Source organism: Etheostoma spectabile, chromosome 18, assembly GCF_008692095.1.
Source record: "Etheostoma spectabile isolate EspeVRDwgs_2016 chromosome 18, UIUC_Espe_1.0, whole genome shotgun sequence".
Taxonomy (NCBI): Eukaryota; Metazoa; Chordata; class Actinopteri; order Perciformes; family Percidae; genus Etheostoma; species Etheostoma spectabile.
The window spans coordinates 7133657-7151098 of NC_045750.1; the positions used below are offsets into that span (position 1 = coordinate 7133657).

At 37.4% G+C, this 17442-nt stretch overlaps 1 protein-coding gene and 1 long non-coding RNA gene across 5 annotated transcripts in view; one reads left to right on the forward strand and one right to left on the reverse strand.

Annotated features, from left to right (window-relative positions):
• The window catches only part of rgs6 (regulator of G protein signaling 6), a 109606-nt gene that overhangs the window by 79075 nt on the left and 13089 nt on the right, over positions 1-17442 (forward strand). For all 4 annotated transcript variants that reach the window (XM_032542415.1, XM_032542416.1, XM_032542417.1 and 1 more), the window contains 5 exons: positions 9170-9266; positions 11849-11899; positions 13496-13602; positions 15847-15898; positions 17171-17235. In XM_032542415.1, coding sequence (XP_032398306.1) covers positions 9170-9266; positions 11849-11899; positions 13496-13602; positions 15847-15898; positions 17171-17235 — 372 coding nt within the window. The remainder of the gene's footprint in view (positions 1-9169; positions 9267-11848; positions 11900-13495; positions 13603-15846; positions 15899-17170; positions 17236-17442) is intronic.
• On the reverse strand, positions 1703-13311 carry LOC116705938 (uncharacterized). Its single transcript, XR_004336091.1, has 3 exons — positions 13158-13311; positions 8015-8020; positions 1703-1714 (listed from the first exon to the last, which is right to left on the reverse strand). It is a non-coding gene; the product is annotated as an uncharacterized LOC116705938 (long non-coding RNA).

Below are 17442 nucleotides of genomic sequence, written 5' to 3' on the forward strand. Positions count from 1 at the left end.
CTTGAACAAATATGAGCAATTTCTTTTCATTTTGAAGTCTTTCAAACAATTTTCACATGCCCGTGTTCATTGGTTATTACTATTTACTGTAAATACGCCTGTCCATACTGGCTGCAAAGAGATTCCAAAGCAGCCTAAACTTTAGTCAAATCAAGCCTGATATTGGTTTCACATGAACTCTGTAATGCGTTTTTGCATGGACCAAAGACTGGAGTTCTTTTCACATCTTTTACATTGAAATTGCTTTATGAAGAGATTTGTTATGTAAACAGTGTGGACAGACTAGTAACTTTGTCTGTGTGGCTGAGCAGTTGTTGATTCAACCTAATATTTAAGTTGGTTGAACATCAAATTCAGTGAACTTAACTCAGTTTTACATTTACATATTTGTTTTATATTTTCAGAAGTTATAAGATGACTTTGACCTAATCATTCAACGTAGTTACATGCGTTAGCTCCGCCTACCCTCTCTGGCACACCAACCTTTGCTGGGTGATGAAAATTGCATCACTAACTTTTTGACCACCCCAAACGGCAGCTGATGGTCTTATCTGACCTCCACATCCAATTCTTCTTTGTGTGAAAGCTGATGTAGCTCAAAAACACATACTATCTCGATTGGTTGTTTCTAAGGTAGTCTTTCTTGGACCACACAATGTTTATACTATTCCGAGTAAAAACATGGATAGCTCAGGCAGAAGTATTAAAGCTCAACCCTTGCACAATATCTGCTAAAACTAATATATAAAATGAGAGTCTTTCTATTTAAAGCAGTAATAATTAAGTCATTCAATACTTCAAGCTCTCAAGCTGTTAATAGTTCCAAATGACAGCGAGGGGAAAAATAATATACAGTGTTATGTGAGATACAGACTTTAATACCTGTGTTGTTCCTTGTAGCTCAGTGCATTCACCATCAATCAAAACACTTTCAACATTATTTCCCAGCATGGCTTTTGAATTACATTGTTAGGAACTCACTCAGAAATTGCCCACCTCTAACTTCTTCACTAACCTTTATTTATTAGCTGTTCTTTAATCTTTATGAAATATTAATCAATTTGGTGTACAAATCCCGTGTAACAAAGCTTGGGAGTGAAAAACCTCTGGTCCATGGAAATCTCATCAATTGAGTACAGGGTTGTTTGCTTTTGTCACTACTAAATCACCTTTTTATTAGGATAGCAATGCAGAATCTTTTGTTTATCTTTGTCTGCTTTATGATTTTATGTTATTGCCCCACATGAACTGAATTCATGAAAAGTATTTCATAAAGATAATTTCTTATTACATATAAATGCTCCTTATTCTCTGAGCTTCAGGGACTAAAATGTTCCACCACCAAGATCATCTTAGTTCATTGTTTTACAAATGAGAAAGCGATGGTATGCAACACCTAGAGGCTTTGGGGAAATCTGGCCTTTTTCTAAATCAAAGCTCTTTTCTCAAAGTTTATTGGACAATATTACAATAACAAGGGATCATATGTTATTTATGGATAATAATATTATAAATATTAATAAAATGTATTCTGTACAAAGCAATATTAGTCTAGTGTGAGTTCTACACAAAATATTCATTAGCTGGATTGATACAGTAACGTTCTCAAATTATAATAAAACAGCATATCACATGATCTTAAATTACACTGGGGCTATGATGATAGCGAGCTCGTAACGTTCTTTTAATATGCATTCATGATTACTTACAATACCTAATGACATTGCATGAAGTGTTATGATCCTTTTGCTGAAAATGTAATTGAAAGAAACCCAGACCTTTATTCTCAGAGGATTCAGGGTGTAAATAAAAAATTACAATACGGTACTTGGTGATGACAGAAATGCAAAAAGGAGAGTTATCCCTGAAACGACCTGATTGTTATGTGGTCTACAGAGAACCATTCAGGTACTGAAGGGGAGGAAAGGTGCCTTACTGAAAGGAAAAAAGAAATAGTTACCCAAGATGACACATACAGTGTACATACACCTACACATACCAAAGCGTCTATACAAACCATACACTACTCACTACACTGTTTTTCTCTAAACATACTGAGCATGGTGTACAACTACAGAGAATAATGCTTCAACTCGACCACTATCTGATTCTGCAGCATTGTTCAAATAACTGTGTTGTGCTAGTGAACCAGGACTGCAACACCAACTCATACTGGATCAAACAAGGGCTACAGAATATTGAACCAAACCAGCGCTGAAACACTAGTGATTGTTTTTGACTAGACTAGAGCTAAAACATCGGACTAGAGCTGCATTAAGACACCACTTACTAATGAAACAAACTAGAGTTAAAACACCAGTGAATATGAAATCAAACTAGAGTTAAAACACAAGGGATTTTAACACCAGTGAATTTCAAACTCCATATACTGAAGGTTATTGTGTAATTCACAGTGTTTTTTTTGGTGGATTGAACATCGACCATTGCTGTCAAACTTGAACCTCCTTGTGGCCACCCACAAAATGAGCGATAATAATTTCAAGGTTCATTTAACTGGGCACTCTAAAAGAACAATTTGGCTTGTGAAGTGACTCTTGGCTCATGCGTTCATGTTAACCAGCAACAGCGAACACACCAGTTGGTAGTTGTCTTTGATGATGTTTTTGCGGTGGTGTTCATGTTCACATTTGACAGGTGTCTTTAAATACATTTTCATGAAAGTAGCAGTGTAGAGTGAGTTGGATTATTAGGATCACAAATATGACATTTATGAGGATCAGGGTAATAAACCTTAAGGACTCATATTTTTTGAGTGTGTGTGTGAGCTCATGTCAGCAGTAGGTTGTGGAATCTTGATATGCTGACGTTGTTTCCATGGTAGCCTTGCTTTGCTAAACCTCTATTTGCAATGTTCCAGGACAACAGAATTTCCTAGGTAATGTTTACGTGTATGTTTTCTAAGCTGCGGTCACATACAGTATCCTATACTATAAAACCACACATATAAACACACAAGATACAGCAAGTATAGTTCTTATATCCAGTTGAAAACAAACATTTGATTTTTAGTGTATTGCCACTTTAATTGCCACCTTTTTAAAAAACCTAACACATTTATTTGGATAACTAGCAGCAACATGATGTTCAACCCTGTGTGTCAACAACATATCTGCCTATAACACCATAGTATTAGAGCTTCTACTAATGAAGCAAGCTGCTTTCCACTTCAAGGGATCATTTTGAAGTTATTTTTTGTGAGATGTCAAATGTGGGAGAGTTAGTTTTAGAAATGTTTGTGGGTATAAAACACCATGCTGGCCGACACAGACATGTGGATAATGAGTCTCCTCAGACATTGTGTCAGATTATGAAATTGCTCTGAAGTAAACATGCTACAGTAAATGAAGAATATGTGCATGGGATTCACCTAAATTCAGAGTTTCTTTGAATCTATTTAAGCCACAATTTGAGGCAACATTTGGTTTCCTTAATTGGATCTGTAATTTAATCATTTGGCTACTTTAACTGTTTTTAGATTAAATCTAATTAGCATTATTAGGCACATTAGTTATTGAAGATATTTATGGTATAGGGTTGCTACAATGACATATCATTCATTGCCATAGATACAATTTAACCTTGCTTACCCAAAAGTTCTGAGGTTAGTTTACAAAAACCCATGCAACTGGCAGCAAGTCAGTGTTTGCCACAATCAATATACTTAAACTCGTATCAGTGAGTTGACCGGAGATCCTCTCTGCACTACCTCCACCTCAGAAAACCATTTAGAAGTAATACTATTTCACAAACACATTTTCTTTTTACAAATTGTGTATTTTTACAAATTGTATCAACTGTACCACAACCTTACATTTTGGCTTTCACCCAAAGCTTTTCAGAAGTATTTAGAGTCTATTTACCTGCAGCATTCCTGGTAAAGTAAGAGTGCATGTTGCTGTGTGTATACAGCAACATGCACTCTTACTTTGCACATTTCATCACATATACAACCCTGAAGCCCACTAACAAGGATCTGAGCACGCTGTATATATTTTAAGCTCAGCCTTTTTAATATGTGCATGACATTAATAGTTAATATTATAATTTAAAGAATTGTATCTGTTTGGTGGCTATCAGTAAGTTCTCCCATCTCCTTTTCCTTTTGTTGTCACTTGACTTTCTGTCCAAGTGTTCTTTTTCAATAATGCAAATGCCACTTAAAGCACAGAGGAACATGTTTCAATCAGTGCAGCGTCTCAGCATTTGATTGTGAAGGATCTTGTGAAGGCAATATGCAGATGTGCTAAAGCAGCTCTGGAAGGAGCTAAATCAGCGAATGGTCTCAAATGACTAGTCTGATCACATACTTTGCCTCTCCCAGAAATCTAAATTAATCAGTTCATGGAGTACAGTGCTATATGTACTCTTCATAGGTCTATTTGAACTTTCCCTCTGAGGAATATAAAATATGACCATCAGCACATGAATTACACACCCAATTTCAAATCATACAGCTAGTGAAAAAATAGACATTCTCCCATGTTTGAGGCTTACAATAGACCAGTTGAACGGTGGAAGTAAATGTTGTGGTTGTTTTTAAGGGGCCAAATGTGATTTTAGTGATACCAAATAAATCAAGTAACAATGTTACATACCACCTCCACCACCCTATGTTTGTTCCCCATAAGACTAACTAATATATAATGATAAACATAAGAATACTCAATTCAGTCATTCTTTCTCCCCCTTTGGAACCACCATATGAAGCATCAATGCATTATTAGGAAAATCTATCCTGAATGGCGTTGTGTTTGACAAAAGAGTGACAATCCATGTCACCCTCAAGGCCGAGGTCAAATAAACAGCTTGAATATTCAACCCCTGGATCGTTGACTTCAGTACCAATCATCCATCTACTTGTTCTCTAGCTGGCCTTCAGCCAGCCTGTTATTGATCTGGCACCTTGTTAAACTGTCACTGTGTGGAAGATTTGGAGCTGCATGGCTCAGACGAGGTAATTTTCTTCTTTTCTCTCAAAATGTGTTACCCAGGTATCTCTGCGCGATATCCTCAGGGCGATGGCTGACATTTTCTCTCTCAGCAGCATGTATTCCTGCTTCTTTATATAGCCACAGTGATGGCCTTGTCAATCTCCCTTGTCAATCTCCCCAGAATTATCTTAAAGGAAGACTAATTGCAGCTGTTTCATGGTCAGGAATCTAAAGGGGGGGATTTTTTTATTGTATTTTAGTTGGCCTCCTCTGTGTGTATTTGGGATGGTCATGCCAGTTTTTGGTTCCAGCTGAGAGTTTTTGTGGCCTCTTATGGGTCTGCATTGCTGACTCAGGATGTTTTAGCCCACTTCCATTCTAAAAAAAACTCATTGGCCAAGAGGTACAGTCCTATGTTTTAGGTTAACTAAATGTTCAGACTACAGTAGTTGTACCCAGCCAACAACAATTGAAATCTCCTGTACAGCAGCATCAAATTCAGGCTGAGGTGACTTTATTCAACTGCTAGAGGATAAACCTTTGTTGATCCGCAGAGGGGAAATACAGTTGTTACAGCAGCCCAAAACTGCAATAGAACCGATAAATAGAGAAAGTAAAGGAAGACATAAGAGATATACACTGTGTAAAAAAACAAATAAACGTTTAAAGTGAATACTTTTGCCTACTAAAATAACTAAGTACATTTACTGTACTCAAATAAAAAACATTTAAGTAGTGTTCTGATTATTTCCATTTGATGCCACTTATAGTTTTACTGCTCTATATTTTAAAGTAAGTAAAGTACTTTCTAAATCACTATATATTTATTTTACTGTAATAGTTCCTACTTTATACATTTACATTTTGCACACCGAACACATGATTTTTAACAAAATATGATGCATTTCTATGAGTTTAAAATACCCAACATTGTACAAAACTAGCTTGACTAGCTTAAGCCTTAGAATGTTGCTTACATATTAAGGCATCAGTATTGCTCTAATCCAATAATATGATCATTTAACACTCACAAAGGGGTTATTCTGCAAAATAGGGATTCTCGCTTTTGTTCCTCATTCGTTTCTGGTAATGTTTCTGTAATGGAATATTTTAACTTTATGGTATTTTTATACTTTGAATTTGAATACTTCCTTCACCAGCCAATAGCTTCAATCCGTTTCTAAAGGTGAAGCTTTACCTTGCTTTAATATTAGTTTGGTTATTAGTTTGGTGTGGCTGATAACAGTGTAATCAGATGGCCTACTGCCCTACAGGGCATTAAAAACTGTCTCGCAGTTATATTTGCTCCCACTGAGCTGCACTCGAAGCCAAGACAGAGACACACACACACACCCTAAAACAGGGAAAGATAGATACAACAGGTACCGTGTGTAAAGTTAAATTGATCTCTCAGTTCCTGCTTAACGATTGTTACTGGGGTGATTTTGTAAGGATGGGCTGATACCAGTGAAATTTTCTTCTTGGATTGAGTTTCCTCTTTTTGTTCAACCATAGTGGCTATTAAAAATTATGCTAACTAGTATGACTAATAATCTAACAAATGTTTTTTTTAAAGCTGTCTGTTTTGTACATATGACTGGGACTGATCTTATGTAACTATAACTCCACTGGTTTTATCTATGTACTGTAAAGGGAAACATCCACTAATGCATTTCATTAAAAAATAGCATTCTGTGATCTGGCATACAGGAGGTAATTTTTGCATCTTTTCCTAAAATTCCGGGTTCAATGGCTGTACTAAGCCTGCTATGAATGCCCATTTTGATTGGTGGGGCAGGAAGAGTGAAATGTTCATGACAGCGGAAGCCTTTATAGTATTTTGAGCAGCTGTCTCCACAGACCATCAAGGTCTTGTTAGAATTGTATTATTGTATTGATTTGGATGTGTAGCCTGAAGCTACCTGTGCCCTTGCTTATGGCAGACAGCCAGGATCTGTTTCGTTCACAAGAGAGAGAAACTGGGTGACAGCAGATGGATGGCAAGAGAGTTAAAAGCATGCTTGTCAGTTTGAATCTTGGCTGGGAACATCTTGTATTGAGAAGTGAATAAGATGTGCTTCTTGAGCTTTTCTGTTCTTTAATATTATCTGTAATTTTGTCCCTGAACAATGCACTTAGCTGGGCTGAAGTGTTCATTCTGCCACCACCTAAACCCCAGACTCAATTAAATAAATACTTCAACATTTTGGGAACTTCCTACTAGCTTACTTACTTTTCTTTGAGGAAGATTGGTACCTCTAATTCTACTTGTTAAAGCTATAGAGCCAGCTGAGGCTCAAGAAGCGGAGGGAACATGCGAGTCTTGCTCTGTCCAAAACTGAAGTTAAACAGCAATGTTGGATATTGGATTAACATCGCTTACTATACCTATGATCTCCAAGGTAACCTGTGTCCATCCTGGTAAGGGATGGTGGACTGTAAAATACCAGGAACAACAGTGGAAAAGGTCTAGTATGTTGTACAAATGTATTTTATAAATATATTAGACAGGTTTCAGTAAACCAAACCAACCAAGCAAACATGAAGTTTTCGAGAAACCTGATGATATCTATAGTATGATGATACCTGTAGGAGCCAGTGGGCAGATGAAGGAACACATTCAATCAGCTATGCTATGCAAAATACACAGGCCAAAACTAACACGATTATTTTTCTCCTTTGTCCTTTGGTTCTTTTGACGCAGCCACATTTCTCGTCTGTAGCAGATGTTATGCCTTACACTGCAGTTCCGCCTCAAGTTTCCTCTACTGTTAATAATCACATTCTTCCTCAAATTATCAATCTTCTAAAGACAAAGCAGGCGGAATAAGATACTATTTTGTATTCTAGTATGGAAAATCATATACTGGATACTCATACTATATGAGGGGAAAATGACACCAGCACAGCAGTCTGTCTGTAAAGAAATCTAGAAAGATTTAGACTAGAATGAACAATAGGTTGTGATTTTTTAAAAGCACATTAAGTCTGTGTCTGTTGTGGAAGTAGGCATGTAAGCTTTGACCCGGCGTGGGTGCCTGCGAGAATTGCACTCCACTGACAGCTAGCTCATAAATATAGTGAAAAGCTAAAAGGGTCAGAAAAATGCACACAGCATGAGAACAAATGTGCAGTTCATTGTATGTATAGGGAGCACAGGAAGTACATGATTTGTCTTTTCTGTGCAAGCATGACTGTGAGTGTGTGTATGGTGTCTTTGGTACTGTTTTTTCTTTGACACTTCTTTAATGTGATCTCTTTCTTTCATTCATTTTTCTCTTTTTCTTTCTTTCTTTCTTTCTTTCTTTTGGTCTCTCTCCTTCTTTTTATCTCTTTCCATCGCTCTCGCTCTGAGTTTGCATACCTGCTGAGGTGTGTGGTAGTTTTGTGTTAGCTGTCTCCAAAGCGACCAACTTCTCACATCCCACTCTGTGACACAAACAAAAAAGCAGCTGTGCAGAGAGGGGGTGTCAACATTGCAAACAAAACAACAGATCTGACTACTACAGTGCAAAGTGGGCATTATGTGTGTTTCATTTACATATGTACAATTGTGATAATAGGCCAAAGGCACGTGCTGTTCTTGCTGAACCTCGTCTCCTGCTCATATCAAATGAGATTTTCCTCCAACTTTATGCTGTTGTTGCAACTTTTGTAAATATTATGAACAGTAACAATGTGTAGGGGTCTAATTATGTATTCCATTTTTCATGTTTAAAGGTCTATGAAATAGGTTTGTCACTTCCTTATTAATGTATTTTTTTTTGCTGGGGCCGGGCATTAGTGCAGCATAAGCATTTCATAGCATGTTTATTGCAATGTCACATTAGCATTTCCTGTTTGAATCAATCAAATGCCTTGGTACACCAGTAAAAGCTTTGTGTAAGTTTGTGCTTAAATAATAATAGCAGCCTCTTTCTCTTTCTTAAACCAAACCAGCTAATTCTGGGCTGAAGTGAGTAATTTCACAAGCAGCTTCTTTGAAAGGATCAGCTTGTGAAGGTGTGGTCATCATTAATTTAAGTGAAATGAGCTGAACCCAAGTCTTCTCCCTTAAATTAGATGGTAAAAAATCTTTCACCATAATATAAGCACACATTTTACAGGAATTTGAATTATGCCAAATAAGCATATTTCAATCTTAACCCTGTTTTATCTTCTTTTCCCTTCCTGTCTCTGTCCCTCTTTCTTTCCTCTTTGGCTGCCTTCCTCTGCAGATTGAAGACATTATCACTCGCATCCAGGATGAGACAGAGGGTGTGCCCATCAGAACTGTCAAAAGTTTCATGACCAAAATCCCCAGTGTAGTAACAGGTAAGAAGTAGAGAGAGATGTCAAAGACTGGTTAACCCTGCAGTGTACAAATACACACTGTTAAAAGTGAGTCAAAGTAGTTACCAGGTTATTTAGTGCTGCCCTCTTTCCCCTGAATTAAATTACATTAGGTGAATAAATATCTCTCAAACAACAAGTCCTCAACCCTAAACTACAAACTGTATTCTCTTTGTCAATATTTTCTGATCTGCCATGTCTATGGTTAAGGTTTGCTTTGACTTAAAACTACTTAAAGTGATGGTGCAAAGTAATTTTACCCTAGGGTCTGTTACACCATGACCTCGAGCCAAACTACCCCCAGAAGCTTTTTTCACCTGGGTCAAACATTGGGCGAGTAAGCGTTATCAGCTGATTACCTTAATGCAGGCGCTAATGGAACCAACTGTGTGTCAACAGTGTAAATTACCCCACTAATAATGACCAAAATGATACCAAACTTTGACCAAATACTGCATACCAAACTTTTAACTCGCCAATGTTTGACCCAGGTGAAAAAATACTTCTGGGAGGGTTGTTTGGCTCAAGGTCATGGTGCAAAGGACCCTAAGGTAAAATTACTCGAACCTGAATCACTTTAAACAACGTTAACACACTTCGTTGACACAGTTTTCCTCAACTTTCTCACTAAGAGGTATCTGCTGCCATCATAATTACGTCACACTACATCTGCCTTTGCTCCCCAGAGAGAACAGTCTTTTTTGTCTTGGATCATGACAGTAGAGGTCTGTGTCAGAAAAACATAAGCATAGGTTGTTAAAATCTGCATTAGTTAATTACTTTGCACTTTTTCTATACTGACATGTTAATCACTTTATAGTGTTATACTGGTTAAGACAATCTCATCCCAAAAGTTATATTTGCTATTTGGTACAAATTATCAGGAAAATAGAGATCATGCTCATTTGAAACACGGGTCAGCTGAGCATTCAAAAAAAACAAATGTGTAAAGTCAAACTCACAATTCTACATATAAAATGTTTAGTAATAAATTGATACTGATCTCATATTTACTTATAGGTTCAACGCAATGTCTTTCTTCCAAATTCGTATTGTCCCTATGACTTTTATCAAAGGACATAGTGCTTTTCAAGAAACTTGTAGGAAAGGATTCAGAAATTATGGACTTGTAATATAAGGAATGTTGCATCATCTGTTTGTAAATTTTCAAACAACAATCCCAGGACTGATGTCAATTTACATCATTCTGTTTTGGGTTATGCAAAGAGCCCAATAATGGCCGTGAATGGTGATGACAATAGTGTTGGAACACTAGAAGCCAGACCTCCAGCTGAGGCACAAGCTGATATCTATCTATAAATATACACAGATATAGATATATAATACATACATTGTTGCTGCATTTCATTCTGGTTCTGTTAATGCTGCTGCTCTGTTTCTTCAGCAGTGGCTAACTGGAGAATAACTGAATAGCTGGAGGGAAAGTGGGAGGACAACATATGATTAAATGTTTTCAAAAGAAAGTCTGAGTGTGGAAGGGGAATGAGTAATGCTGTCCTCCTACAGTACTGTCAAGGTGCCCTTAAGCAAGGCAATCAACCTCCAACTGCTTCAGTAGAGTTGGAGCTGTAGGTGTCAATGTGTGGAACTGCATTGTTGTGAATTACCAGGGGAACATGCACACACACTTAAAGTAGAAAAAAATAAAAAGATTATTAGCCAGTTGTACCTGTCATGTGGGGATTGAAGTCAGCCACCCTGCCTGCTGGCTGTTGTTGCTTCGATTGATAATCACTTTAAAAGTCTGGAGTCACAGTGGGAGGCTCTGACACACCCCAAACAAATGATGGAAGCAAAGAAAAGCTATTAACGGTCTCCTTTTTTTCTCTCAGACCTTGTGGAAAATGCATTACCACAATATGCCATAAGCAGTCTATATCAATAAACACAATTACTACAGCAGCGGATGGATGTGCAGAGTGTTTGCAGCTGAGTGCTAAAGGCAAGGGAAACTAATGAATGATGAAGAATTAAACACCACGTCCCTCGGGACTCAGAGAAAGCAGAAGGGAAGCAAAGATGTGATGATTCTCTATCTCCACCACACAAAAAAGAAAAAGCGTTTTAGTATTTTTACCTATCATAAATTATCACAGAGTAATGTAAATGCTCTAAATATTGCTCTTCTAAGTGCCAGTGGGGTGAGATCATTTCAAACTTGAGCAGTTGGAGACCTTTCGTGTTATTATACTTCAGACAACTTCTTGAGATGAAGTAATGAAAATCTTTATTTCTTCGTCAGAGCTCTTGTGTTGAAATTATTTAATTAAGCTTGCACATATGTTTTTTAGTATAAAGCCGAACTTGTTCTCTATTACACCTAATCTTAATTGGAGTTTTAAAGTAATGGGTAAAAAAAAAACTTTTTACATTTCGCCCCCAAAAATGACTCAAAGGAGAAGGGATAAAAAAAAGTGCTTCTCACTTTAAACCCCATCTTTTTCTATTACTTAAATTGTACTCCAAATCTCTACAGATGTGAGACCATGCACTGTATAACAGTCAGTTTCTTTTTTTTCTTTTTTCTGTCTGGCCTGTTTCAGGTACAGATATTGTGCAGTGGCTGATGAAGAACCTTTTCATTGAGGATCCAGGTAAATTTTGACAAAATATACCAGACTGCTGAATATAATGACTTCTTTCTTAAAGCCAACATCCTCCTATGACAACACACATCTTGTTCAAACTAGAGAGTTTTATTAACTAAAGGAAATACCAATGCTGTAATAAGTATGCACAAAAACTTACTGGGTGCAGAGTTTTCCAGTTTGGATTATTACAGCCACAAACAACCAATAATATGAAAGCATGAGTTTAGTTGATGCCAAATGTACTCCGAAGTTGTGTTACCGTGCAAAAAATATAAAACACAGGGATACATTTATCTTAAATGGCAGTGGTGGGATGGAACGCAGTACATTTACTTAAGTACTGTACAATTACAAATTTGAGGTAGTTGTACTTTACTTTTCTATTTTCTTTTCATGCCACTTTTTCCTTGTACTCCATTACATTTAAAAGATATTGTTAATATTGTTCTTTTTACTCCACTATATTAATTTACAGCTTTAGTTATTTTACAATTTAAGATTTTTGCACACAAGAAATACAATGTTTTATTATAAATCAAACTACCCAACAATATTCAGGCCTACAAGTACAGCTAAAAAGATTAGCTTAGTTGGTTGACAGGATTGTTTTGATTGTTTCCAGTTTCTAAAATGTGAGGATTTTCTGCATTGAGTTTAAATACATTTTCCTGATGATACTTACATACTTTTCTTAAGTAACATTTTCAATGCTGGACTTTTACTTGTAACATAATGTTTGTATAGTTTGGAATTAGTACTTTTACTCTTAAGTAAAGGATCTGAATCTGAATCAGAATCAGACATACTTTATTGATCCCCGAAGGGAAACTCTGTGTCACAGTAGCACCAGTAGTAAGAAGACAGAGACGGAGCACTGCAACAGGCAGCTTGCACTTTTCAGCGCATGCGCACACTTCACTTCAGATGCATCAGAATCAGAATCAGATTCTTCCACTACTGCAGCACAGCAGTCCAGTTTATGAAAGGTCAGACACAGTATGTGGTAGGCACTGCAGGTCTTTCATATGAAAAATCTTTTACCCTTTCAGAAGCATAAATGTGGGTGTGTTTGAAATAAATAGAAGATCTTGGCAGATGCACTTAGACTTTCCCTAACAAAAAATCAAACATTTTAATGGAAAATTTATATTTTGTGCGTAACTTTTTTATATTAATGAACGTCTGTTACATTCAAGCCATTGCCAAATGAGTCAACACAAAGTTAATTAAGACTATCAACTCCACAGAATTATCTCTTTACTACTTAGAATACTTCATGGGGGCGGCAGAACCTACACACTACAGCTTTAAGCTTCACAAGTTAATGCTGCAATAACAACACAGAATGACTAGGAAAAAAGAAACTAGAGTTATAACAAAAACACACCAGCTAGATTTTGCTGTGGATATGTTGTTTAGATGACCTGACCTGATGCATGGTGGTGGGAGAGCTGTTTATTGTTGGTGCAGAAGCCCACAGCCTGGACACTGAGTCAATCATTGAGTCATCCATGTACAACCGACCCCAATCAAACCATCTTCGGGCTGAATCCTATACAGCAGCTGTAATGAGTACTACTTGTTCTCTTCCTGTTACAGCTGAGGCCATGCACATTGGAAGTCTCATCGCAGCTCAGGGGTACTTCTTCCCTATCTCAGACCACGTCCTCTCCCTCAAAGACGACGGCACTTTCTATCGCTTTCAGGTGAGCAGGAGTGTCAGTCAAGTGATAACAAAGACACAGAGGACAATACACAAGTAGTGGAGAAGTATGCATATCAATAGATCATATTTACTTTATATTTAAATAGTTCCAGACTGAAACTCAGCGTGCAACCAAGTGAATCAGGTTCTCTATGTTACACAACGTTAAGAGTTGTTCTTAAAGGTTTAGGGTTACCCTGTCTGTGGAGACTCATAAAATAGGTAATTGACTCTTAAACCTCTCATTTGTCACCTGATACTGAGTTAAGTATCAAATGTTGCCAAGAAGGCCAACAGATTGATTTTGAAACACTGTTATGTTTACCATTATGCACATGAGGTCATTGCTGAGAGAACTAAGAAAGTATCTTGGTTAACATTTTGTGACAGCTGATTGAATTTGGAGAGGCATCTGTTGGATCAGTTTACAACACAAAAGAGAAATGGATTAATTTTACAGTTAATGCACAACATTAGCAGCATTCCACATTCTCAATAATAGATTCAATTATTTAATGGGGGGGGGGGGGGGTCTTTGTTGTCTTAGTTGTGACATAATTCCAAACATTAGCATGCTAACGCGCTAAGATGGTGGACATAAAAACATTATACCTACTCAATTTCAGCATTGTGTGAATGTTGGCAAAGTGACGTTAGCATTTAGCTCAAAGCAATGTTGTGCCTAATAACCATCTAATGGAGCCACTAGCACGGCTGCAGACTTTTAGTCTAACTAAAGGTACGCAGAACGGCTTTGTAAAGGTAGAATTACCTTTAAAAAAAAGCTTTGATAAATAGGTAAAAATCTACAATTCCAGGATCATCCCTGGAATGCAACTTTTAGAATGTATTTTTAGATGCTAGATTTTCAAAATATTGCTCCTTGTTATACTTTATACAATTGTTTTTTTTTTTCTCCTACTGTTCTGTGCCTTTCATAACAGACCTAACCTCAAACTCATCCCTTCTTCATTCTGCATAAGCGTCAGAAATTCTGAAAAGTCCAGCAAGGTTAATCTGATTGTGGGGGCACTTACTTTTCATAAATACCTTAATCAGCTGTTGAAGATGACTTGTTCTGTAATGAAATGACACACCGATCTTGATGACAAAAGGCCCTGTCTGCTCCTTCGTTGTGGAATCCTTTGTGACCCTATTAAAAATGGTGATCTGTTAAAATGTTCATCAAGCGAGCGAGGGAAGCAGGTCTGGGTTCAGGCTGGGTAGGCGGATACCAAAAGCCTGACAGAGACATAGTGTAGTAGAGTAGTGCACTAGAATTAAAGACTCATCAAGGGACGAAAAGAAAAGAAAAGCGTGCTGACATTTTACTCCATCTTCACTGTTCACAGATAAGACAGTGGGGTTAAAGTCAGAGATTAATTATGCCAGACTGTTTTATCCAGAAGTTCCTGATTAAAAATCGGAAACAATGTTTTCACATTCCTCAGTGGGGAACGACAAGGCGGACCGTGCCGATATTAGAATGATCTCTGTGCAGCATCTTCCTTCCTTTCCACGGAGTCTTGTTGGAGAGCTGAGTCTCCACCGGAGCTGGAGGAGCAGTTTAATTACACCAGACGACAGTGCAGATGACTGTGCATTGACCTTGGTTTTTCTCCTTCAAAGTGAAGTGGAAGAGAAAAGGAGCAAGGCCGTTTGCCATTGAAGCTTCAAAAAGACAATCACCATTCATTAGCAAATTAAGTGTGAGGCCAAGAGAAACACAGAGGGAAATCAAAACAATTAACAAGTAACAATTAACACTGTGTAAAATTTCGAATTAAAACTGTGATTCAAATACCCTGCAACCGACTGTATGGCAAATAACAATCATATCAGCATCTGTTCTTTGCCTGCTGGCTTTATGCATTCCCATTGTTTATTTTGCAGCTCATCATTGCCACTCATTTTATAGTGTTGCTGCAAAACTCCCACGTCTCTGCAACTTCCCAGGATGCCTCTCACTAGTGGAAAAAGTTGTAGGAGTCAGCTTTTCTGAATCTGTTCAATACTGATAAAAAAAAAGAAAAAGATTTTGATTGCTCACACAGTGGTGCAAGGCAATCATGTGCACCACTGTGTCTCAGAGGCAAAACAACAGTCTCACAAAGGTCATTGTCATCACTCCATGTTTTGTGGGAATGTTTTGAAAGATGCCGTTATAGTTTTGACTCAATGTCTTTGAAATACTAACCGCCGGTTGATCCATGTCTTTTGACTCGTCACTTTGTTTGGCTGTCAGGCACCGTATTTCTGGCCATCCAACTGTTGGGAGCCTGAGAACACAGACTATGGTAAGAGGGATAAATTGACTTTTTTTTTTTCTTCTTACACATTTTTGTGATAACCCCCTTCTTATAGCATGTCTTCCCCCATGTTAGAAGGATCAATGCTTTTTCATTAAATCAATTATCCTAGAATACTTTTTCAATGGAAATACGGAGTACCATTGAATGGCACGAAAATACTGTTGTATCTGAGGGAGTGTTAATAGAGCTTGTAATCAGTATCAATGTCTCAACTACATTATTACACAGGTACTCAGTCAATACATTAAATTCACAGCAAATGCTCACGAGGCTAAAGTTAAGTGCATTCTAGACCTCCAAAATCAGCAGAATACAATTAACCGTACACAACTGTAAGATTTACTCCTCCGTGTTCAGACCGAATCTAGGGACCAATTTTAATCCCACAACTGTACTTTGGAAAATTATTTCTACAAATCCTCTTTCATCTTCATTAAGCTTCATCTAATTAAATAAAGACAGTAAACATATCCTTGTAGGTGTAAGTGAATATTTATAGCTTGGCTGTAGAGCTTAACACAACCCCCACAATGTTAAGGTTTTATACAGAAATAACTATACTGTATGGGTAATTGTCTCAGTTTCTACCTTACATGCTCAGGTTTGATAGTGACTAATAGGTAAAGCTATGGAATGTGACAAATCAATTAGATATTTCACAATTGGATCAATATGACCAATATGTTGGTTTGCATATGATCTATACTACACATGCAAATACATAAAACACAAGCAATCTAAGAAAACAACTGAGGGAGAGAGAGAGAGCGAGAGAGAGACAAACAATAAATACTATTATGAACCTGAAGATGAGCATAATATGGGCACTTTAATGATTGACTTAGTACGTACTAAGTATTGACAGAAAATAACAAAGTTACTAGTATCCTGATTTTAGTCCCTTGATAGACTGGCTTTTAAATCAGTTAGTAATAAAACTGACCTGGCACTGTAAACACACGCTCCTTTAGAGAGGACCAGTCAACAGGATTAGTCAGTCACCGCTACACTTCTTGCCCTTCATCCTGTCCCAGAAGCAGCATGTCTGGAGTTTAGAGCTCAGTGCCTCTTCACACTCCATCTCAAAATCCTAAAGCAACACATAAGTGGACAGGCGGCCTCCAAAACTGATCATAGTTTCATACCATGGGAGGTGAGGAGTGGTGAGGTAGGTATATGAGAGATGTATGGATGAAGGGGAGCATGTACTGTATACTGAGAAATCCTTGTCTTTGATTCTCTCTATCCCTCTTGTAGCTATCTACCTGTGCAAGCGGACCATGCAGAACAAGACCAGGCTGGAGTTGGCAGATTATGAGGCGGTAAATTCTGGATTGTTCCTCTATACACACACATCACTACTTCTTGGGAGTGATCTGTATGTCAAGTTTAGGGAAACAAACCCAACACAACCTCTTAAAGTTCAAATTTGTGTGTGTCTGTAATAATGAGATCTTTAAAACTGTGGGATATTTTAAGATTTAATTGGATTTAGTTTAATGGGGGTTTTTTTTCCTTAGAGATTTTTG